Consider the following 25,877-nt stretch of genomic DNA (forward strand, 5'->3'; position numbering starts at 1 on the left):
GTCAGAGCACCCATGTTGTTGGATAAAAATTCATCTAAAAGAAACAACTAAAGATGGAACCCCAATTCAAAATTTAGGTTCAAGTCATAAAACAAAACAGTGTTAGAAATTCTGGGACTTTTCCCACATCATAGACCTTCCATTGCTATAACATGCTATCAGTTAGAAAACATACATTCATTCATACATGCATACATAGATACATACTACATACATGCATACATTTGTGTGTATACAGGTGTATGTATACACACAACTGTGTTTCTGCATCTGTGCCAGAAGAATTTGTAGAGTGCCCTCCTCTGTTTATCTCCTATTTTTCTGAGGTAGCTTCTCCATGGACCTAGAGCTTCTGTTTTCTTTGCTAGGCCTAAAACCCATAAACCCCAGTGATCTGCCTGTTTTGTTCCTCATGGAGGTGAGGATACTATATTATACCTGTCTTGTTATATGGACTTTGTTTGTGATCTGCGGTATAGTCTTTGTGATTTCAGTCTTGTGCTCTTAACCACTGAGCTATCTCTTCATTTTTCCTTATATTTTTAAGAGAAGATCATGAAGAGTTGAAGATTTTTTAAAAACTGTAAAGCCAGGTAATCTTCATGGTCAGGCAAGTTATAAGACTTTGTGAAGCTGTATTTCAGAATATTCATAATATTGTGAGCATTTGTGGCATCATATGAACCATCTGGCACAATGTTTCCCAAACTGTTAGCACCATAATGTTTAAACATATCAGAGTTTTGCCTGTATTCCTTACAAAATGATAAAATATATTTATATCTGTGCCTTCAGATGAGTACTAAAGAGCTGTTTGAACTATTGAGAAATGTCTCATGACATCTGAAAGGCTAGCATGGTCTAGGTCTGTTGGAGTATACATATTAGTATTATTCCACATGAAGTGCTATTTGCAGCACAATTAATGCCAGTGTAAATATTGATGGAGCTACCGTGTAATTAGTTGCTAGGAAAACAGTGAGCTTTGAATTTGTTTACGGTCTTGGCTTGCATTTCTACAGATGTCACTTTCTGTAGCATTTGTAATCCGACATTTGCTGTTAGCATTATCTCTTGCAGCTATGCAGATGGCATTTCATGACCCATAGTATGTTCATTTCCAAACCTATCTCTTTGGATTTTTTTCCTGATCCAGGAAGTGGGAATTATTTGGTTAGATTATCTCTGAGTGAAACTATGATTCTCTGCGATATTTATTTGTATTACACACGATTCTTATGTCTTGAACTGTTTGGGAGTAATTAGCATGGTTTAATGTAGTCTAAACTTTATGTTCTAAAACCCCATTTATATTCTTTAAAGGTACCAGGAATACATACTGCTCTTCTTTGATCTGTATCACTATTGTTATTTGTTTCATTCAAAATTAAAAGAAAAATTTAATATTTTAATTGATTTGCTTCCTGTTTGCAAAATAATACTAAATTTATTATATTCTTTTGTAAGAAATACTTTTGATAGCTGGAGAGATTATTTAGTGGTAAGAGCACTTACCATCTATTTTGGCCTCAAGACCTGAGTTCAGGTTCCTAGGACCTGCGTAAAAAGATGAGCATGGCCCCGGGCACCTATAACTGAGTGCTGGAACATGGGCACACAAAGGAGGATTGCTGGGACTTGCTGGCTATCAGTTTAGCTCCAGGTGTAGTGAGAAACTATTTCAGAGGAGTAAGGTAGAAAGTGACAGAACAGGTGTTATGTGACAAGACATTCTGGGAGACTCACTGTATACATACATGTCTAGTTACCACAGATGGGGAGTCCACAACAGACCAAAGCAAGGGTACCACCAAAGTCTAGTTTAATGAACCAGTGAGTTTTATTATGTTAAGGAGCAGAAATGACTCAACGACAACTCACCAAAACCCACCCCCACTGGTGACTGCTCACAAAAGCTGGAAACCTGAAGCACACTGTACAGTATATAGGCAGCTCAAGAGGTCTGAGAGTGTGTTTTCTAAGTGATTCAGTTGGTCTAAATCTCTTCTTGGCAGCCTGACTTGTCTGAGAGTGTCCCTCAGCTGGCCTTAATTGATTATTCTGAGAGGGAGGGGCCTATTGAATCTGGTCAGTTTCAGGAACTTTCTGATGTTTCTTGAGGAGTTTATCTTTTGTCTTAAAGATCTCCTGTGCAATATGGAATGTTTCCATTGCAGGGAAACTACTACAGGACAGCAAGACATTAACATCCTCCCATGGTCTCCTTATATTGAATGCACATTTTTCATACATCATTGCCACCGCCACCACCATACATACACCATACTGTACTATATTGTGTATATATAAAGTATAGAGCATTGTATTGTAAATTTTGTTAATTATGTCAGTCTGATTCTCACCAGATCCTCATATGTTCCCCCACATTTAAGCTATTGTGATCTATTACCTTATTATTGTAAAATTCATTTTATAGTAATAGGATAAATTGTATCTCTTCAGGTATAAATGTAGAATATACATTTACTGTCTTTGGTTTGATACTTTAAATTCATTCATTCATTTTTTTACTATGTAGAATGAATTCTTAAAGTTTTCGAAATAAAGGGTAATCTAACAAAGTCTATCAATCCAGCACCATTGTTTTTCCTGAAGTTTCAGAGTGCGTGTGTGCGTGTGTCAATATTTTAAAAGGAAAATGAGCCAGAAAATTAAACCCTGATACAATGAAAGTTGTTTAGACTTACTTGGAAGAGCACATGAAATACCAATTTGTAAACAGGTATTAAACTTAAAATGATGTAAACATTCAGATAAGTATTGTAGACAGTAGACAGTTTTGTTTAGTTTTCTATGTTCACTTTTATGATTATAAACATCTTTTGGGATGAAGTTAGCCTATTTCCTTTCCACAAATCAGAAAACTGTCAATATATGTATTAAAATATAAACTAAACTTCTAATCATACAGTTTTTTCCTAGCTTAACTTTACTAATTGCCTAAGTTGGTTTTCTATTACTGTGATATGACCAAGGCAACTTAGAAAGTGTTTAATTTGGATGTACAGTTACAGCAAGGGCATGGTGACAGAAACAGCTGAGCGATCACATCTTGATCCACCAGAAGAAAAGGAGATGGGATGGGGGAAGCTCACTGAAAATAGTGCGAGTCTTTTGAAACCCCAAAGCCCACTCCCAATGACATATCACCTTCAAAAGGCCACACCTCCTAATCATTCCTAAACAGTTGCATTAACTAGTAAGTATTCAATTATATGAACCTATGGGAGCCATTCTCATTCAAGCCACCACCCTGCCCATCTAATTATTTCTAGTATGGCAGTAAATCCTGTTCACATTTCAAGTTGTTTTCATTAAATTTGTAAATGACTTTGGCTTTAGGTTTGCTAAATTGTTATGTTAGATTAAATACCTATAAATAGTGGTCATTAATTATTATGAAAATATAATTTATATAATTCTCTGCAGGCAGCAGTAATTTGCATTGCACTTTTCTCCTTTGAGATAAACAAATGCTGTCCTAATTTTCATGATCATTTTTTATATTTGTTGTGACTTTATTTTAGTGTGTGAATATTTACTAATTTTCTATGCCATAAACCAAATGAGGATTAATATGTAAAATTTTATCCATGTATTCTAATTATTCAGTATTTCATTCTACACGAGCCATAGATTCTGAGTTTTTCACCGTTGCTTGTTTTTAACATTTTCATATATATACATTTATTATTTTTTATTTATTAATTTTTATTATTACTATTATTACTATTATTATTACTGCTTTATGGTTTCTATTGCCGTGGTAAAACACCATATCCAAAGCAACTTAAGGAGGAAACTGTTTATTTCGGCTTACAACTTTCAGGTCTCAGTCCATCGCTGAGGGTGGTCAGGGCAGGAACCTAGAAGCAGAATTGAAACAGAAGCCGTGGAGGAGTGCTGCCTACTGGCCTGCTCAGCCTAGTGTCTTAACACAGCTCAGAACCACGTACACAGAGCTGTCTTCATTCTATGGGCTGGGCCTTCCCACAACAATCATAAATTAAGAGGCTTGCCTACAGGCCATTATAGGAAAGGATTTTCTCAATTGTGCTTTCCTCTTCTCAGGTAACTGTAGTTTGTGTCAAGTTCTCTCTCTCTCTCTCTCTCTCTCTCTCTCTCTCTCTCTCTCTCACACACACACACACACACACACACACACACACACACACACACACACCAACAATCCAACAAACAAACAACAAACCAGAATATCACATGTAAATTGAAAATTGCTTATTACACTATGTTTACTGTAGTTGTAACACATGCTCTTTATTACTTTAATGTGTAGAACATTTGTAATCTTTAAATGCATATCTGTATAATTAAAATGGAAATGGAGGAAATGAATGGGTTTTCTTTAATTTGTGAGAATCAGAATTCCTCTTCTAATTTTTCTTGAGAAAGTATTTATGCTGTAAAAAGTTGTTTTAGATCCTTATAGTGAACTACTAGCCTGAGTAGAGAATATATAATTTATCCACTTTTAAAATCTAACATTGGAACTTTACAAAAGAAACTTCTGAAGCTTTCTTCTATTTTCAGAAAAGTTTCTGAAAGAAAGAAAGGTATTTCTTCCAAGAACATTTAATGCTATTGTGACCAATACAGTTGTATCAGAGGTCAGAATTTCCTGTCATTTCACATTCTCCAGTACTCACTGGCTTATTCAGACATTCTGTTTCATTGTTAAATCCGGTTTGACAACTGCGTGTTTCCATATAAATAGTTAGTTGGTCCCACTATTTAATCCTTTTGCTACAAAATAATTCCTTACTGTCTCTGTCTGTCTCTGTAGCTTTCAGTCATTTTACTCCTAATCTCTACTTTTCTCCTCAGTTTTTAAAAAAAAAAAAAAAAAAAAAATGTTTGATTTAAGAAACCAGCTTTTGGTAGTGTTGCCTTATTTTTTTTTTTTTCATTTTAATGTATTAGGTTTAGTTTTTTGTTAATAGATCGTGCAATTATTAATAAATCATAATAAGGCCTCTGAGCGTTTTCCATTCTTTAGTTACAGAAGAGTTGAGCATAAAGGCCTTATGTCTGGTTTTTAGTTGTGTTTGCTTTACAATGGAAGTGAGCTTTGTGCTTGTATAGTTTACCTGTTGATGTCTGGCTTGGTGATGGCATGTCTGCAGTTACTACTCCTTAAAGCAGAGGGATTGTTAGCTTGATCCTAGCCTGGACTACAAGTTTAAATAAATAAATGTAAATGTCACAAAATCAACTAAATAAATGATTAAATAAGTTGTACAAAAAATATGTATTCCTGTATAGGTGAGGCCCTGGATTCAGTTAAAAAAACAAAACAAAACAAAACAAAAAAAAAAAAACACTGATCACAAGTACTCATTCCCGTATCTTCCATAATAATTGATTGAAATAGTTGGTATAGGTTTCAAGTATACTAAAATATAAGTGGCATGAATATTTATTTTATGTGAAATTGCATCAATGAAGCAATAAATACTTGTGGAGAACTGGGGGAAGCGTAGAAATGGGTGAATGAGTTATACCAAGAATGTTTAGGGAGATAAAGTTACTGTGTATGATAATGATGAATAAAAGGCTATTGTAACTATTTGTTATTGAGACCAATAAGATGAACCACACAGAGTAGTAAACCACTGACTTGTTACAGCCTAGTTCGTGGGTAAGATACAATCAGCTCACACAGTTTAAACATATACTTGATGCGTGTCACAGTTCTTTGCCATAACTAAAAATATCTTACATGTCGTTCCTTTTTCACTGATAAAAATATTTTTCTGTATTTGCTGTCTTATGTGCTATCTGTTGGCCATATATGACAAGGGGATTAAGGAATTTCCTTTTAAATTTTATTTAATTTGTATTAGTTAGAATAGAAACAGCACCACACAGCTAACAGGTTCAGTAGATGATCGTCATATCTAAGTTTTGCAAATAAGATGGAAAAATGCCTATTGATTGATACAATTGAGGAAATTAAGAGTTGAATAAAATTAATATAAAGTAATTTTAAAAAGTTTTCCTAAATATTGGTTTATCTCCATATTGTGGGCAAATACTTATTTCGGTTTTTTTGTTTTAGAAGTAGGGCCTCATTTTCTCTTTTTGATTATGCTATATCTATTTGGAGTTTATTTAGGTCTGCATGGGTTGAGTAGCCATTGTCTTGAGAAACTTGGGTATAATTAAATTGCCATTTATTTTGATTCTTTTTTATTTTTATATTGGTTATTTTGTTCATTTACATTTCAAATGTTTTCCCCTTCCCAGATTCCCCTCCACAAATCCTCTATCCCATTCTCCCTCCCCTCTGTTTCTATGAGGGTGCTCCCCGACCTACCCACCCACTCCTACTTCACCACGCTAGGATTCCTCTCCACTGGGGCATCGAGCCTTCACAGGACCAAGGGCCTCCCTACCCACTGGTGCCCGACAAGGCCATCCTCTGCTACATATGCAGCTGGAGCCACAGTTTCCTCCATGTGGTTCCTCCACTTGGTTGGTGGTTTAATCCTTGGGAGCTCTTGGGGGTGGGGTGGGGTCTGGTTGATATTGTTGTTCTTCCTATGTGGTTGCAAACCCTTTCAGCTCCTTCAATCCTTTCTCTAACTTCTCCATTGGGGTCCCCATGCTCGGTCCAATTGTTGGCTGCAAGCATCTACCTCTGTATTTGTCAGACTCTGAGCCTCTCAGGAAACATCCATATCAGGCTCCTGTCAGCAAACTCTTCTTAGCATCAGCAATAGTGTCTGGGTTTGGTATCTACAGATGGGAAGGATTCCCAGGTGGGGCAGTCTCTGGATGGCCTTTCAGTCAGTCTCTGTTCCACTCTTTGTCCCTGTATTTCCTTTAGACAGGAGCAGTTCTGGGTTAAGTTCTAGTCCAGCTCATCCTTGAACTCATAGCAGTTTTCCTGTCTCAGCCTCCCAAGTGGTAACAAGTGTGAGAGACAACTCTTGGCTTATTTAGTTCTTCAATATTTATCCTGCTGCTTTTCCTCTGGCTTTACACAACATTTCAGTTATGGATTTCTTAAAGAATCTAAAATGGGATAACATTAAAAATTGAACTGGGTTTTGGAGTGCTTTCTATGCTTACAAATTTTTATATAATTTATCTAACAGATTTAGCCTAATAAAATAATGGGTAAAAATGAAAACTAATAGGTTGCTCATTTAGTCTGTGCATCACTAGAGTGTTTGTATTGTCTTTGTTCTTGTGTGGTGGTGGGGGTCTGGTTTTTGTGAAGGTGTCTGTTAGTTACTTCACTCATTGCTGTGCCTAGAAACAAGTTAAGGGAGGGAGGAGGCTTTATTCTGGCCTGCAGTTCTGGGCCACAGAAGAGAAAGCATGGCGAAAGCATGGCATGCACGAAGACCAGGCTGCTGCATCTCTGGTCAGGAAAGCAGAGAGTGAACTAGAATATGTGTTTGGGGTGGAAAACCTCAAGGCCTGCTCCAAGTCACCCACTTCCTCCACCAGCTCCTTCAGGTTCCCTCAGTTTCCCTGTGCTCCAGCTGGGGACCAAATGTTCAAATACATAGAACATTCGAGTAGTGAAGGACATACTACATTCTAACATAGTAGTAACTGTGAGGAATAGTTCTCTGATTCTAGAACATAGCTAAAGTGGGAATGGAATGCTTTCAGTTTGAAGCTTAAATATTTAAAGTTTAAATAGGAATCTTACATAAGTGGTGATCTGAGCTTTAGTTGGAGCAGTGGTTTCAAATCAGTTGGTTTTTATAACACAATATGAAATAACTGTAATAATTTCATCGTTGAAACAGTATTAATTTTACCAAGATAGAATTTATGTATGTATATATTATGGTCAAACGTATTTCCTTTGGAAAATCTCCTGAAGTAAAAAAAAGTTGTTCTGTGTTTGAGATGATTCGTATATCATCCTTGGCCCAGGGAGTTGCACTCTTGGGAGGTTTGGCCCTGTTGAGGTAGATGTGTCACTGTGGGCATGGACTTAAGACCCTCACACTAGCTTCCTGGAAGCCAGTATTATGGTAGCAGCCTTCAGATGAAGATGTAGAACTCTCAGCTCCTCCTGCACCATGCTTGCCTGGGTGCTGCCATGTTCCTGCCTTGATGATAATGGACTGAACCTCTGAACTTATAAGCCAGCCCTAATTAAATGTTGTTCTTATAAGACTTGCATTGGTCATGGTGTCTATTCACAGCAGTAAGACCCTAACTAAGACAGTGTTCATTTGTTTCCTTAACAACTTTAGTCGATTATTAGGAAATTTCTATATGGTTCTTTGTACTTTGAACCTACACATGTAAGGTACATTTGAAACAAGTGACTTTCATTTTTTCAGCTTTAGTCTATTCTGTGGTAAAATACCACACATCTGCAAATTTTCTCAAGTCTGAAACAGCTACAATCAATCCATTTCTGATCCCAATCATTTTGGATTGGGGATACTCAGCAGCAATAGATTCATTCTGAAAGTACTTTGAGTAATGGAGCTTAGTTTTTCTTTGCATTCTGTACTCCAAACCAAATATGGGCCTCTCTTCTTTCTCTGCCCACACCTGACCCTACCTACCATCCGCTTCTCCTCCTTCTTCCAATGAGGTCCCTCCTTCCCTCTCTCTGCCTCCCAGGACTATTTCGTTCCCCTTGTAAGTGGGATGCAAGCATGCTCACTTGGGCTTTCCATCTTGTTTAACTTTTTCTGGTCTGTGGGGTGTACCTTGGGTCTTCTGTCCTTTGTGGCTAATATCTACTTATTAGTGAGTACTTACTCTGAACCACTGATCCATGCCTTCAGACCTGGTTCGTTTTCTTTTTTTTTTTTTTTTTTTTTTTTGAGCTGGGGACCGAACCCAGGACCTTGCACTTGCTAGGCAAGTGCTCTACCACTGAGCTAAATCCCCAACCCATTGGTTCGTTTTCTTAAAAGATGCAAAAATTGTATTCAGCTAATAAACTCTCATTAAGAAACAAGCAAAATACTATTTTAAAACTAGCTTGTATATATTCAGTTTTTAAGGAAGCTTAGATTTGTTTATTTCATGAGTACACTGTCACTGTCTTCAGACACACCGGAAGAGGGCATCAGATCCCATTACAGATGTTTGCGAGCCACCATGTGTTTACTGGGAATTAAACTCAGGACCTCTGAAAGAGCAGTCAGTGCTCTTAACCGTTGAGCCAAGAAAGCTTTTAAATCTGAGGAACCTAGCTTTTATTTTCTAATTTAAAGGAAAATATAATATAGATAAAAATATTTTGTTCTAGTAGCAAGAATGTTAAGAGCATTTTGTTTGCTCCCCAATAATAAATAGATAATATTGAATATGAATAGTATTTACTGGCACTGGGAATAGTAGCACATATTTGTATTTGCAGCAGTTGGGAATCCTAAGTGTAAAGTTTGCAAGTTGGAAGCCAGATTGATTTCTAGAAAGACTCGCTGTTTCAAACAAAGCAAAGCAAACTACCAAGGGAAGAATATTCTCTGTATCTATTATGTCTTCTAATCCTGCAAGTTCACGCTTTGACTGGTAGCTGCATTCTTCTGTGTTGTAAAAATGTCTTTGATAGATGTACACATAGCTAGCCTCTCTCTTTCCTTTTTATTTTTATGGCCCTAGTTATTTGTATTAGAACAGTGAACAGTGGTCCAGACAGCTGTACCCTTGCAAATAGTCACTACCAGTGCCAAGTTAGTTTGTAGTGCAGACCTTGAGCGAGGAAGGCTACCTGTTTCTGGAGAGGATAGATGTGGCAAATGTTACAGGAAAAATAATTTTGGATTGTTGTTAAATCTGATGTCACTTATCCCAGAACTCTGCTAAGATCCTTTGTCTGGAAGTTACATAAACCATGTATTCACAACTGAATAGTTTTTTATTTGCTTGTTTTGTCAAACATGGGATCTTAAGAGTGTTATTAAGAAGTGACTGTCTTTGCCATTATTCCACGTTCTTTCATTAGAAATTAGCTTCTAGGTATGCACATTTCCTCATTCCATTCCTCTGCCCTGCTCCGTAAGTCCAAGAAGATGCCTCCCGCACCCCATCAGACCTCCCCACTCCCTGGATCTTCAAGTCTCTAGAGGGTTAGGCGTGTTTTCTTTGACTGGGGCCAGACCAGGCAGTCCTCTGCTGTATATGTGTTGGGAGCCTCACATCACAGCTGCTGTATGCTGCCTGGTTAGTGGCTCACTGAGAGATCTCGGGAGTCCAGGTTAGTTGAGGCTGCTGGTCTTCTAGCCTTGAACTCATTGGCCCAGGAGGGGAGGTTTCCTAAACAGAACTACTATGGCTCAGGATCTAAGATCAAGAATTGATAAATGGGACCTCATGAAACTGGAAAGCTTCTTTCTAAACAGCAAAGGACATAGTCAATAAGACAAATCAGCAACCTACAGATTGGAAAAAAACTTCACTAACCCCACATCTGATAGAGGGCTATTATCCAAAATATATAAAGAACTCAAGAAGCTAACCTCCAAAAAAACCCAAACAACCCAATCCAAAAATGGGGTACAGAACTAAACAAAGAACTCACAACAAAGGAATGTCAAATGGCCGAGGAGCACTTAAATGTTCAACATCCATAGTCATCAGGGAAATGCAAATCAAAAGAACTCATACTCCACTCTACACCAGTCAGAATGGCTAAGATCAAAACCTCAGGTGACAGTACATGTTGACAAGAGTGTGGAGAAAGAGGAACACTCCTCCATTGCTGGTGGGATTGGAAGCTAGTGGTTTTCTAAAGTTGTATTTTGTCCAAAAATATTTACTAGAATTTGCCATTTGTGAACAAGGAACACAGTTTGGATTAAGCTGAGTGGTTAAGAATATGATTTTGCATCCCGGCCCGCAGCAGCTCTCTGCCCCCAGACCCTGTGAGAGAGAGACCCAACCGCCTGGTCAGGTGGGCACTCCTGAGGCTGCAGAGCGGAAGAGACCACCAACACTGCTCACCCCTGCCCACATCCCTGGCCCAAGAGGAAACTGTATAAGGCCTCTGGGCTCCCGTGGGGGAGGGCCCAGGAGCGGCAGGACCCCTGTGCCTGAGACACCACCAGAACCTGAAGGAAACAGACCGGATAAACAGTTCTCTGCACCCAAATCCCGTGGGAGGGAGAGCTGAACCTTCAGAGAGGCAGACAAGCCTGGGAAACCAGAAGAGACTGCTCTCTGCACACACATCTCGGACGCCAGAGGAAAAAGCCAAACACCATCTGGAACCCTGGTGCACTGATGCTCCCGGAAACGGCAGCACAAGTCTTCCTGGTTGCTGCCGCTGCAGAGAGCCCGTGGGCAGCACCCCACGAGCGAACTTGAGCCTCGGGACCACAGGTAAGACCAATTTTTCTGCTGCAAGAAAGCTGCCTGGTGAACTCAAGACACAGGCCCACAGGAACAGCTGAAGACCTGTAGAGAGGAAAAACTACACGCCCGAAAGCAGAACACTCTGTCCCCATAACTGACTGAAAGAGAGGAAAACAGGTCTACAGCACTCCTGACACACAGGCTTAAAGGACAGTCTAGCCACTGTCAGAAATAGCAGGACAAAGTAACACTAGAGATAATCTGATGGCGAGAGGCAAGCTCAGGAACCCAAGCAACAGAAACCAAGACTACATGGCACCATCGGAGCCCAATTCTCCCATCAAAACAAACATGGAATATCCAAACACACCAGAAAAGCAAGATCTAGTTTCAAAATCATTTTTGATCATGATGCTGGAGGACTTCAAGAAAGACGTGAAGAACTCCCTTAGAGAACAAGTAGAAGCCTACAGAGAGGAATCGCAAAAATGCCTGAAAGAATCGCAAAAATCCCTGAAAGAATTCCAGGAAAACATAAATAAACAAGTAGAAGCCCATAGAGAGGAGACACAAAAATCCCTGAAAGAATTCCAGGAAAACATAAGTAAAAAGTAGAAGCCCATAGAGAGGAGACACAAAAATCCCTGAAAGAATTCCAGGAAAACACAATCAAACAGTTGCAGGAATTAAAAATGGAAATAGAAGCAATCAAGAAAGAACACATGGAAACAACCCTGGATATAGAAAACCAAAAGAAGAGACAAGGAGCTGTAGATACGAGCTTCACCAACAGAATACAAGAGATGGAAGAGAGAATCTCAGGAGCAGAAGATTCCATAGAAATCATTGACTCAACTGTCAAAGATAATGTAAAGCGGAAAAAGCTACTGGTCCAAAACATACAGGAAATCCAGGACTCAATGAGAAGATCAAACCTAAGGATAATAGGTATAGAAGAGAGTGAAGACTCCCAGCTCAAAGGACCAGTAAATATCTTCAACAAAATCATAGAAGAAAACTTCCCTAACCTAAAAAAAGAGATACCCATAGACATACAAGAAGCCTACAGAACTCCAAATAGATTGGACCAGAAAAGAAACACCTCCCGTCACATAATTGTCAAAACATCAAACGCACAAAATAAAGAAAGAATATTAAAAGCAGTAAAGGAAAAAGGTCAAGTAACATATAAAGGGAGACCTATCAGAATCACACCAGACTTCTCGCCAGAAACTATGAAGGCCAGAAGATCCTGGACTGATGTCATACAGACCCTAAGAGAACACAACTGCCAGCCCAGGTTACTGTACCCAGCAAAACTCTCAATTAACATTGATGGAGAAACCAAGATATTCCATGACAAAACCAAATTTACATAATATCTTTCCACAAATCCAGCACTACAAAGGATAATAAATGGTAAAGCCCAACATAAGGAGGCAAGCTATACCCTAGAAGAAGCAAGAAACTAATCGTCTTGGCAACAAAACAAAGAGAATGAAAGCACACAAACATAACCTCACATCCAAATATGAATATAAAGGGAAGCAATAATCACTATTCCTTAATATCTCTTAATATCAATGGCCTCAACTCCCCAATAAAAAGACATAGATTAACAAACTGGATACGCAACGAGGACCCTGCATTCTGCTGCCTACAGGAAACACACCTCAGAGACAAAGACAGACACTACCTCAGAGTGAAAGGCTGGAAAACAACTTTCCAAGCAAATGGTCAGAAGAAGCAAGCTGGAGTAGCCATTCTAATATCAAATAAAATCAATTTCCAACTAAAAGTCATCAAAAAAGATAAGGAAGGACACTTCATATTCATCAAAGGAAAAATCCACGAAGATGAAGTCTCAATCCTAAATATCTATGCCCCAAATACAAGGGCACCTACATACGTAAAAGAAACCTTACTAAAGCTCAAAACACACATTGCACCTCACACAATAATAGTGGGAGATTTCAACACCCCACTCTCATCAATGGACAGATCATGGAAACAGAAATTAAACAGTGATGTCGACAGACTAAGAGAAGTCATGAGCCAAATGGACTTAACGGATATTTATAGAACATTCTATCCTAAAGCAAAAGGATATACCTTCTTCTCAGCTCCTCATGGTACTTTCTCCAAAATTGACCATATACTTGGTCAAAAAACGGGCCTCAACAGGTACAGAAAGATAGAAATAATCCCATGCGTGCTATCGGACCACCACGGCCTAAAACTGGTCTTCAATAACAATAAGGGAAGAATGCCCACATATACGTGGAAATTGAACAATGCTCTACTCAATGATAACCTGGTCAAGGAAGAAATAAAGAAAGAAATTAAAAACTTTTTAGAATTTAATGAAAATGAAGATACAACATACCCAAACTTATGGGACACAGTGAAAGCTGTGCTAAGAGGAAAACTCATAGCGCTGAGTGCCTGCAGAAAGAAACAGGAAAGAGCATATGTCAGCAGCTTGACAGCACACCTAAAAGCTCTAGAACAAAAAGAAGCAAATACACCCAGGAGGAGTTGAAGGCAGGAAATAATCAAACTCAGAGCTGAAATCAACCAAGTAGAAACAAAAAGGACCATAGAAAGAATCAACAGAACCAAAAGTTGGTTCTTTGAGAAAATCAACAAGATAGATAAACCCTTAGCCAGACTAACCAGAGGACACAGAGAGTGCGTCCAAATTAACAAAATCAGAAATGAAAGAGAGACATAACAACAGATTCAGAGGAAATTCAAAAAATCATCAGATCTTACTATAAAAACCTATATTCAACAAAACTTGAAAATCTTCAGGAAATGGACAATTTCCTAGACAGATACCAGGTATCGAAGTTAAATCAGGAACAGATAAACCAGTTAAACAACCCCATAACTCCTAAGGAAATAGAAGCAGTCATTAAAGGTCTGCCAACCAAAAAGACCCCAGGTCCAGACGGGTTTAGTGCAGAATTCTATCAAACCTTCATAGAAGACCTCATACCAATATTATCCAAACTATTCCACAAAATTGAAACAGATGGAGCATTACCGAATTCCTTCTACGAAGCCACAATTACTCTTATACCTAAACCACACAAAGACACAACAAAGAAAGAGAACTTCAGACCAATTTCCCTTATGAATATCGACGCAAAAATACTCAATAAAATTCTGGCAAACCGAATTCAAGAGCACATCAAAACAATCATCCACCATGATCAAGTAGGCTTCATCCCAGGCATGCAGGGATGGTTTAATATACGGAAAACCATCAAAGTGATCCATTATATAAACAAACTGAAAGAACAGAACCACATGATCATTTCATTAGATGCTGAGAAAGCATTTGATAAAATTCAACACCCCTTCATGATAAAAGTCCTGGAAAGAATAGGAATTCAAGGCCCATACCTAAACATAGTAAAAGCCACATACAGCAAACCAGTTGCTAACATTAAACTAAATGGAGAGAAACTTGAAGCAATCCCACTAAAATCAGGGACTAGACAAGGCTGCCCACTCTCTCCCTACTTATTCAATATAGTTCTTGAAGTTCTAGCCAGAGCAATCAGACAACAAAAGGAAGTCAAGGGGATACAGATCGGAAAAGAAGAAGTCAAAATATCACTATTTGCAGATGATATGATAGTTTATTTAAGTGATCCCAAAAGTTCCACCAGAGAACTACTAAAGCTGATAAACAACTTCAGCAAAGTGGCTGGGTATAAAATTAACTCAAATAAATCAGTTGCCTTCCTCTATACAAAAGAGAAACAAGCCGAGAAAGAAATTAGGGAAACGACACCCTTCATAATAGAGCCAAATAATATAAAGTACCTCGGTGTGACTTTAACCAAGCAAGTAAAAGAACTGTACAATAAGAACTTCAAGACACTGAGGAAAGAAATTGAAGAAGACCTCAGAAGATGGAAAGATCTCCCATGCTCATGGATTGGCAGGATTAAGTAAAAATGGCCATTTTACCAAAAGCAATCTACAGATTCAATGCAATCCCCATCAAAATACCAATCCAATTCTTCAAAGAGTTAGACAGAACAATTTGCAAATTCATCTGAAATAACAAAAAACCCCGGATAGCTAAAGCTATCCTCAACAATAAAAGGACTTCAGGGGGAATCACTATCCCTGAACTCAAGCAGTATTACAGAGCAATAGTGATAAAAACTGCATGGTATTGGTACAGAGACAGACAGACAGACCCATGGAATAGAATTGAAGACCCAGAAATGAACCCACACACCTATGGTCACTTGATTTTTGACAAAGGAGCCAAAACCATCCAATGGAAAAAAGATAGCATTTTCAGCAAATGGTGCTGGTTCAACTGGAGGGCAACATGTAGAAGAATGCAGATCGATCCATCCTTATCACCCTGTACAAAGCTTAAGTCTAAGTGGATCAAGGACCTCCACATCAAACCAGACACACTCAAACTAATAGAAGAAAATCTAGGGAAGCATCTGGAACACATAGGCACTGGAAAAAATTTCCTGAACAAAACACCAATAGCTTATGCCCTAAGATCAAGAATCGACAAATGGGATCTCATAAAACTGCAAAGCTTCTGTAAGGCAAAGGACACTGTGGTTAGGACAAAACGGCAACCAACAATTGGGAAAAGATCTTTACCAATCCTACAACAGATAGAGGGCTTATATCCAAAATATACAAAGAACTCAAGAAGTTAGACCGCAGGGAAACAAATAACCCTATTAAAAAATGGGGTTCAGAGCTAAACAAAGAATTCACAGCTGAGGAATGCCGAATGGCTGAGAAACACCTAAAGAAATGTTCAACATCTTTAGTCATAAGGGAAATGCAAATCAAAACAACCCTGAGATTTCACCTCACACCAGTGAGAATGGCTAAGATCAAAAACTCAGGTGACAGCAGATGCTGGCGAGGATGTGGAGAAAGAGGAACACTCCTCCATTGTTGGTGGGATTGCAGACTGGTAAAACCATTCTGGAAATCAGTCTGGAGGTTCCTCAGAAAATTGGACATTGAACTGCCTGAGGATCCAGCTATACCTCTCTTGGGCATATACCCACAAGATGCCTCAACATATAAAAGAGACACGTGCTCTACTATGTTCATCGCAGCCTTATTTATAATAGCCAGAAGCTGGAAAGAACCCAGATGCCCTTCAACAGAGGAATGGATACAGAAAATGTGGTACATCTACACAATGGAATATTACTCAGCTATCAAAAACAACGAGTTTATGAAATTCGTAGGCAAATGGTTGGAACTGGAAAACATCATCCTGAGTGAGCTAACCCAATCACAGAAAGACATACATGGTATGCACTCATTGATAAGTGGCTATTAGCCCAAATGCTTGAATTACCCTAGATGCCTAGAACAAACGTAACTCAAGACGGATGATCAAAATGTGAATGCTTCACTCCTTCTTTAAATGAGGAAAAAGAATACTCTTGGCAGGGAAGGGAGAGGCAAAGATTAAAACAGAGACTGAAGGAACACCCATTCAGAGCCTGCCCCACATGTGGCCCATACATATACAGCCACCCAATTAGACAAGATGGATGAAGCAAAGAAGTGCAGACTGACAGGAGCTGGATGTAGATCGCTCCTGAGAGACACAGCCAGAATACAGCAAATACAGAGGCGAATGCCAGCAGCAAACCACTGAACTGAGAATAGGTCCCCTGTTGAAGGAATCAGAGAAAGAACTGGAAGAGCTTGAAGGGGCTCGAGACCCCAAAAGTACAACAATGCCAAGCAACCAGAGCTTCCAGGGACTAAGCCACTACCTAAAGACTATACATGGACTGACCCTGGACTCTGACCCCATAGGTAGCAATGAATATCCTAGTAAGAGCACCAGTGGAAGGGGAAGCCCTGGGTCCTGCTAAGACTGAACCCCCAGTGAACTAGACTATGGGGGGAGGGCGGCAATGGGGGAGGGTTGGGAGGGGAACACCCATAAGGAAGGGGAGGGGGGTGGGGGATGTTTGCCCGGAAACCGGGAAAGGGAAGAACACTTGAAATGTATATAAGAAATACTCACGTTAATTAAAAAAAAAAAAAAGAATATGATTTTGCAAGGTTAACTCTGGCATGATTATTTTCTTAGAGAAGAAATGACCTCATTTAAAAATTCACAGAATCTTTAAGACTTGATAAATTTAAAGAGTAGCCTATACTATCATCCATCCATTCCTGTTTCCTGTTACAGTTTATGTGTGTGTGTGTGTGTGTGTGTGTGTGTGTGTGTGTGTGTGTGTGAGTGTCTGTGTGTGTGTGTGTGCGTGTGCACGCGCACACGCGCATGTGTGTTTCATGGAGGATAATGATGTCAATATATATTGTAGTTATCCCTTTCCTTCATCCCTTCCTACCTTATCCCACCCCTCTTTCTGCAGAATGTTCTTTAATAACTCCCCTTGATCTTTGAGGCAAAACTTGTGTCTGACTAAGAACAATACAAAATAGTCACCTGTAATGTATTTTTTAGAAAAGTTGACATGAAGATTGTGTAGGGCATGAATGAGTAAAATGGGAAACTATATTATGCTGGTTCACACTGTATACATGAGGTAAAATCAGTGATCCCCAAAAAATGCAAAGAATAGTATGAAAACTTCTCATACACGGAATTTTTTTCAATCATATCTTTCAACCTACCTTAAGCAATATTTAGATTACTCCTGGTATTTCAAGCAGATGGCTCATGGTCATCTTTTATAGGTTTATTGGTATAATTTTGCATATATTTAAAGTGTACAAATCACGAATTCTTATATATGCACAGATCCATGCAATTATAGCAGTTTTCTTCTCTTACATCAAGAATATATCATATTGGGTCTCATCATGCTTGGTATACAGCGTTGTATATTTCATAGAGAAACTTAAATGCTTTATGTTTTTACTTTCTTCTACTATTCCTGAACTAAAATTTATTTCTTATACAATAATTGCTGCAGGTGTATTTGCAATTTTTTTTTGTTCTGTGCATTGACTTTTACTTTCTTGAGTGTATTCTTGGAAGCATGAACTTGCCTTATATCTTTTCTTTTGCCTTTTGCTGCTTATATTTTTGAGTTAGTATTTAAGCATCTTTTTCATGAAGATTTACTGCTGTGTTCTCTTAAGAGTTTTTTTTTGTTTTTTTTTGTTTTTTTTTGTTTTTTTTTGTTTTTTTTTTTTCCCGGAGCTGGGGATTGAACCCAGGGCCTTGCGCTTGCTAGGCAAGTGCTCTACCACTGAGCTAAATCCCCAACCCCCTCTTAAGAGTTTTATAGTTTAGATTTTTAAGGCCCTTAGACTGTTGATTCACATTAGTTAGGTTTTGTTTGTGGTCTTGTCTTCTTCTCCTTTGTCCTTTCTTTTCTCTTTCCCTTCCTCTCTTGTCCTTTTCCCTCTTTTCTGTTGTTATTCCATTGTTGCTTATTGGAAGACTTTCTTCCCCTTGCCTTGACAGCAGCCAGAAATCAATTCTCTATAGACACATGAAGGATTTTTATTGTTCTCTCCTGTTTGTTTTTCTGGACTCTGAGTTCTGTTCAGCATTGTTTGTGTGCCAGTATGGCAAAGTTTTGGTTTTGACTACTTTGTTGTAAGTGTAGAGATGGGGGCCTCTGAACCCTCAACTATCCTTTCCTCCGTCCTTACAAGATGCTTCTTACCATTCTGGGTGTCTCCCAATTCTGTATGAGTTTGAGAGTTAGCTTGCTACTTTTTGGAAAGAAATCATCAGGGATTCTGAGAGAGGTTGCACTGAATCTGTAGAGTAATACGGGTTGTATTAAAAATCTCAATATTTTGTATTCTGGCTCATAGATACTGATTTTTAGTTAGGATTTTAGTTTCTTGCAGTTGTATTTTGTAGTTACAGCAGAGATGTCTTAATCTTCCTTTAAAAAACATTCCTCAGTAATTTTTGATGACATTATGGAAGGTATTATTTTCTTAGTTTCCTTTTAGATTATTCATTATTAGTATAGCATAGAATTGGTTTTTATATATTTATATCATCTTGTGCATCCTTGAAGAAAATATTAGTTCCAGTAGTTTTTTCTGTATGTAAGATTATGTCATCTGTGAATAAATAGTTTTATTTCTTCTCTTTCTATCTAGATGCCCTATATATCTTTTTCTTGCCTAAATGCCCTGGCTAGAACCTCCACGCAGTGTTGAATAGAAGTGGTGAGTTGAGACTTTGTCTTATTTCTGATCTTCATAGCTAAACATTTGATCTTTTATGAAACAATACTGTAGTTAGCTGTGAGTTTTCATTGCTGCCCTTTATGAAGATAATAGAATTCCCTTTAAGTATTCTTATTTTTTTCTTATGAAAAAATAAAATTGTCTTTTTCTCACTTGTTAAACTAATTGTGTTTTAATTTATTGATAAGGTACTCATTCATATTGTCTAGTTTCCCTCGTTGTGTCTGCTTTGTATTGGTTGCATTGATTTCACTTTCTCACGGTGTCCATCCTCTGACTTTCTGTCTGTCTATTTATGTGGTCTAAGTTAAGACATTTGAATATGTTACTGGGTTTACTATGCTAGCACTTCATGGATACTCTTTGTTTCCATATTCCAAAGTCATTGAGCTGTAGTTTCCTTGTTTGGTTTGGGTGTCACTAGTATTGGCTTTGAGAAAAATCAGCTTAGAAATGTTTTCACATGTTCTTAATTTGTGCATAGTGTTAAGATTCAGTAGAGGCCATCAGTAGAATTTAATTTCTCCATAAATTTGTTGGCTGTCAACAAATGCTGGACCTTGTCATTCTGTGGCCTGGTTTTGGTCATCCAATCACCCTTTCCCTGACTAGAAGTCTATACATATTCTCTGTAAGGTCTCAACTTAGTTTTTTTGGTGTTGTATCTTCGTATTGCATAATTCATTCTAGTCTTTTCCTCCCTTTGTTAATCCAGCTAAAGTTTTAAAGTCTTTGAATTTCCTTGATTCTCTCTGTTGTTTTTCTGTCCTGTAGTTCATTTATTTGTGCTCAGGAACTACTATTTTCTTTGCATGTCTGATTTTTCTTTCTCTGGTACCTTAAGATTGAAAATGAAGTTGATCTGAATGCTTTTTAAAGGAAACATATGGCTATAAGTTTTCTTCATGCTTGTATACTTGATCATATCCACTCCCACCTGTCTCTTGTATTGGCATCCTAAAGTGTGTGTATTTTCCTGAATTTGGATCATCTTTTGGTTAATTAGTCCATATTTGAGAATTTTTCATATTGTTTTATTGATTTCATTGTGTTTACTGAACATATTGGATTTCTTCTCTTAGGGATGGATTGAGTTTTGAAGCTTGTAATATGACCTGGTGAAGATATTTGTTACCAATGCTGATCATTTATGTGGTAGTTACTGTTGCAAACACTGTAATCAGTTTGTTGTGGAATAACTTCTGGGTGTTTGATTCCATGTTTGACAGTGAATGCACTCTGAGGAACAGAGTACTGTGGTTTGAGTATGGATTGTGCCCCCAGAAGTTCAAGTGGTAAAGCTTGGGTCACCAGAGTAATGGTGTTGTGGTGTAAGACTGTGGGAAGTCTTGAGGAATTAAGAGTTCCCTTGAAGGAGAATGTGGGAACCGGATCCATGTCTCCTGACTGTATCAGTTAACTCACATACAGGATTATTGTGACAGTGGTCTTGTCCTACAGAATTCTTCCGTGATGTGCTACTCACATTGGAAGAAATAGTGCTGCCATAACTTGAAGGCAAAGCAAACTCCTTTCCTTCCTAAGATATGGTACTGAGTAATGTGAGATCTGTTAATGTGCATGTTGCCTACATGACCTTGTACCGGACATTTGCATAAACACTGTCATTGGGGGAAGGAGGGAATAAATGACTTACACCAATGCATAGAGGAACTCTTGAAATTGGAAGTAAGAAAAGCTGAGAAAAAAGAGGCAGAGTTGATATGAGAGAGAATCTCAAAACTATGGACAGTTTTACAGTTAGTACTCAGATGAAAGGCCAGTGGATTTGGAAAGAAAACCTTTGGTGTAAGATGTGATGTCTTAGAAACTGTTTTCTGGTGAGAGGACATTAGGAAATTTAGGCTTTCAATAGTTTTTTAAAAGCATATTAATAGTGTTACTGAAAACATTATAATCTTACAAAATAAAGCATTCTAATCCCTTCTTAGCATGCTGGTTTTGATCATAACAACAGTCTTTACGGAATTTGTGAATAGGTTTTACTAAGATAAATGCTTAATATTAGTATATACTAAATGCTTCTTATATATGATTTCTGAAAGTGATCTTTTATTTCCTTGGTACGTTTCCAATAAAACTATACTATTTTCTACTTGAGTGCGTATTTGTTTTTACTGCACGTTGTTTTCTTAGATGTTTATGATGGTTGCTATTAGTTTATAAATCTGAAGAGAAATATTGCAGTGGCTAATAAATACTGAAGATTTTATAGGATGCTTTTTTTGGGAAAAGGTGTTGTTTGTTTGTTTATTGGATATTTTTTATATACATTTCAAATGTTATTCCCTTTCCCAGTTTCCCGTCCATAAGCCCCCTGTCTTATCCCCCTCCCTTTCTTCTATAAGGGTGTTTCCCTCCCCAACCACCCACCCCCTTCTCGCCTCCCCACCCTGACATTCTCCTACACTGGGGAATCCAGCCTTGGCAGGACCAACGGCTTCTACTCCCACTGGTGCTCAATAAAGCTGGGGCCATGGGTCAGTCCGTGTGTACTCTTTGGGTACTGGTTTAGGATGGTTCTTATTAGCTGCTTAGTGTAACATTGCTAAAATATGGATCCTGTGTTAATTTTTCCTGATCATTTGCCTGCCTTTAGTTTAACCTGTGTTTCTTTTTGTAACTTAAGAGTTATTATATGGATTTAGTTATATTTCTTATTCTTGTTTTTGTATGTTAACCATTTTTCAGTTATCTAGAGAGCTCATAACGTTTTAAAAGTCCTAGCATTTGAAGGGACTAAACCTCAGTATGTCATTATCAACACCAAAAATTCCTGACCTTTTTTACACAAGGCTATCTTGCTGTGTAACCCAGACTGACCTGAATGAAACCTGTAGTCACTTCTGAGTTAATGTTATTTAGGCCCACACCCCTAAATCCTGCTAGTTGGTTTGTGTATCTCTATTCGTTGTCTGTTGTAATGCCTTTCTGTAAAATTTTATGCTTGTGTTCAGATTCACATAGGCATTACTTCAAACTTAGCTTTTCTACTCTCTGTGTAACCTAGGACAACTTATGTAAGCTTCCTCAGTTTAGGTTTTATAAAATCAAATAATATTAGTACTTAAGTATAAAAAGATTATTAGGCTAGATTTTACAGGCTTAGTGCTTATTATAGTTTTGACATATAACTGTTTTTATACTGCTGACACTTTTAGAGTTGATAAGATAGGATCATTCTTCTTATTTTATTTTGTTTTATTTTTATTTTATTATATAACTTCATTAAAGAACAAAAGAATATTATTTTTAATAAATCATATACTCACCAGGAGTTTTTTTATACTTAGGACTTTGTGTATGGATTCTATAATAACAAAATTTGGTTAATTTAACTTACTTACATGTGAATTTAAGAGTGAACAGTGTGAAAATAATACTATATATATATATATATATATATATATATATATATATATATATATATATATATATCCTCTCAGCTCATATTAGAGGAAGTCTGGTCCTCTCCAGATGAAAAGGTTTAGAATCCTAATTGTAAGTCTCTGAATCCTAAATTTTGTTCTTGTTCCATGACTAAAATCACCTTAATTTTTGAAAACTCCTGTATCGGAAAGTTATTCCATTGTGTAAATGATCTTTAATTGTATAACCACAAGTTGCCTTTATAAAAGTACTGGATGTTCCTTACCATTGTAGAGAATTTTTTCTTTTTAAAAATTAAATGTGTTTATTTGTCCTAACCCTAACCTCTTGACCTCCTCCTGGTATCCCTTCATGAAAGCCCACACCACCCCCCTCCCCCCTTCTCTTTTGAGAAGGAGAAGTCCCCCTCTGGGTATCAGTTCTTCCTCTCCGCATCCCATCAAGTCTCTGAGGGACTGGACACATCTCCCATTGAGGCCAGACAGAGCCTCAGTGTGGGAATGTGGGATCTACAGGTGGACAGGCAGGCAGACGGGCAGGCAGAATCAGGGACAGCCCTTTCTCCAGTTTGGGGGTTCCTGCATGAAGACCAAGCTGCTCATGTGCTACATCTGTGCAGGGACGTAGGTCCAGCCCATGCTTGCTTCTTTGGTTGGTGATTCAGTCTCTGGGAGCCCCCAGGGTCCAAGTTAGTTGACTCTGTTGGTCTTGTTGGAGAGTCCCTGTACTCTTCAAATCCCCCAGTCTTTCTTCCAACTCTTTGGTAAGATTCCTCTAGATCCATCTACATCTGAGTGTGAGTCCCTACATTTCTTTCCGTTGGCTGCTTGGTGGAGCTTCTCAGAGGACAGTTATGCTAGATTCCTATCTACAAGAATAATGGAATATCACTAATAGTGTCCATTCTTACCCATGGGATGGTTCTCAATTTGGGGTAGTCATTGGTTGGCCATTCCCTCAGTCTCTGCACATATTTTAGGCAGGACACATTTTCAATCAAAGGCTTTGTGGGTGAGTTGCTGTCCTTACCCTTCCTGCCTGGCTAAAGGAAGTGGCTACTTCAGTGTCCAGATCCCCACTGCTACAAATCTCAGCTGCAGTCACTCCCATACACCCTCTAGGGCCTCTCCCCATCCAGTTCTCCGGCACCTCCTAGAGATCCCCCCAACCCCCAAGCCAATCTCCCTTTTCTGTCCCCTGCTTTGTCTACATAGATCTTCCCTTCTCTTTTCCCTATCCACTCTTCTACCCATTTCCCTCCTTCCATTGATCTCAAATATCTATTTTGTTTCCCCTTCTGAGAATAAACATCCTCCCTGTGCCCTGCTTATTATTTAGCTTCCTTGGTTCTGTGGATCATAGCAGGATTTATTCAGCAGCCTATAGTTTATGGCTAGTTTCCACTTCTCTTTGAGTACATACCATGCATGTCCTAGTGGTTTTGGGTTACCTCACTCTGGATAATGTTTTCTAGTGAAATTTGCCTGTAAAATTCATGATGTTCTTGTTTTTAATGGATGAGTAGCACTCCGTTGTGTAGATTTACCACATTTTCTGAATCCATTCTTCAGTTGAGAGACATGAGGGTTGTTTCCAGTTTCTGGCTATTATGAATAAGGCTGCTATGAAGATAGTTGACAATTTCTTTTACAAGTTGATTCTTATCTTAAATCTTATTTATTACATGTGATTAGCTTGGCTTCTTTTGTTTGTTTTTTTGTTTTTTTTTCTTTTTTTGCTACATGGGGTATTAATATGGAAAAGTTTATTTTGTTATTTTCTTTTAAAGCTTTTTGAATTGCTGGGACCTGGAGGACTTGATTTGATTGAGAAGCTACTCCAGAACAGAATTACAATCGTAGATCGATTTCTTAATTCCTCAAGTGATCATAAGTTCCAAGTTCTTCAAGGTAAGAGTCTGATAGAAACTATAATTTAAAAGAAGAATCTGTGGACATAGGGGCAGTCCTAAGTGGACTTAATGAGTTATCTGAAAAACATGAAGTTGGAGGCAGGCATGTTTAGGAGGCTATGGGGGGAAGCTGGAGAATTGAGGAATAAATATAATCATCTTTTTGTATAGCTCAATAAAATTCAAGAGTAAGTAACATGTTTTAAAAGATTTACTGGTTAAAATATTATAAGTGTAATTGTGCTTTTAATGCTGTTTGACTTGTAGTATTACAGATGGCATTTTATATAAAATTGAGACAAGTTCATGAAACAAATATGTGGCACAATTGTACACCATGTGCACAGTCCAGAACAGTGACAGTCATTTCCACAACTGCTCCGTAACTATCACTTTAAAAAAACACCTGGAATACCATGTATTGTTTGTATTTTAACCCCCCACCACCATGCCCAAGTTATGGAGAATTGGATAAGAAACAAAATGATAAAATAAAAGCTTCATGACATATGACATGGAGCTGCCAGACTCAGGTTAGTAAACTGAAAATGAAATTTCTTCACACTCTTAGTCAAATCTACCTTGCCAGTCTTCTTAATAGGGATTTTAAAACATCATTAGTTATGGGATTATTACCTTTAATTATGGAGCATATGGGATTAATACCTCTGTCTGTGTTGAGTTCTTTATGCTTACCTTTTATTCATGTCATTATCCCCCACCCCTCGGCAATGGCTCCTAAAGGGCATGCCAAAAGCAGGCTTGATTAATACCAAAATTACTTATCGAATTCCCCTAATCCCCATAAATGTTCTTAGAAGGCTGGAATTGCATTAAGATTGTTTGAACCTTGGTCTTCTCTGGCAAGTTCTCGGACATTCATGTGGTCCTCTCTCACCTGCAGTAAATATATGACCATGCATCTTAAGCTATCACCCATCCACCTTTAGAAGCTAACGGCATTTACGCAGGCTTTTGCTAAATTGGATTTTTGTTGTTTGCTTAAGCA

The 25,877-nt window shown here is 38.1% G+C and overlaps 1 protein-coding gene across 10 annotated transcripts in view; it reads left to right on the top strand.

Annotated features, from left to right (window-relative positions):
• The window catches only part of Ascc3 (activating signal cointegrator 1 complex subunit 3), a 280,053-nt gene that overhangs the window by 38,828 nt on the left and 215,348 nt on the right, over positions 1-25,877 (top strand). For all 10 annotated transcript variants that reach the window (XR_015644791.1, XM_087597565.1, XM_087597567.1 and 7 more), the window contains 1 exon segment: positions 24,746-24,866. Coding sequence is in view for 9 of the 10 variants with exons in the window: in XM_087597565.1 (XP_087453691.1) it covers positions 24,746-24,866 (121 nt within the window). In the remaining variant the exon portion in view is untranslated.

This window comes from Rattus norvegicus, chromosome 20 (genome assembly GCF_021556685.1).
Source record: "Rattus norvegicus strain SHRSP/BbbUtx chromosome 20, alternate assembly SHRSP_T2T, whole genome shotgun sequence".
Taxonomy (NCBI): domain Eukaryota; kingdom Metazoa; phylum Chordata; class Mammalia; order Rodentia; family Muridae; genus Rattus; species Rattus norvegicus.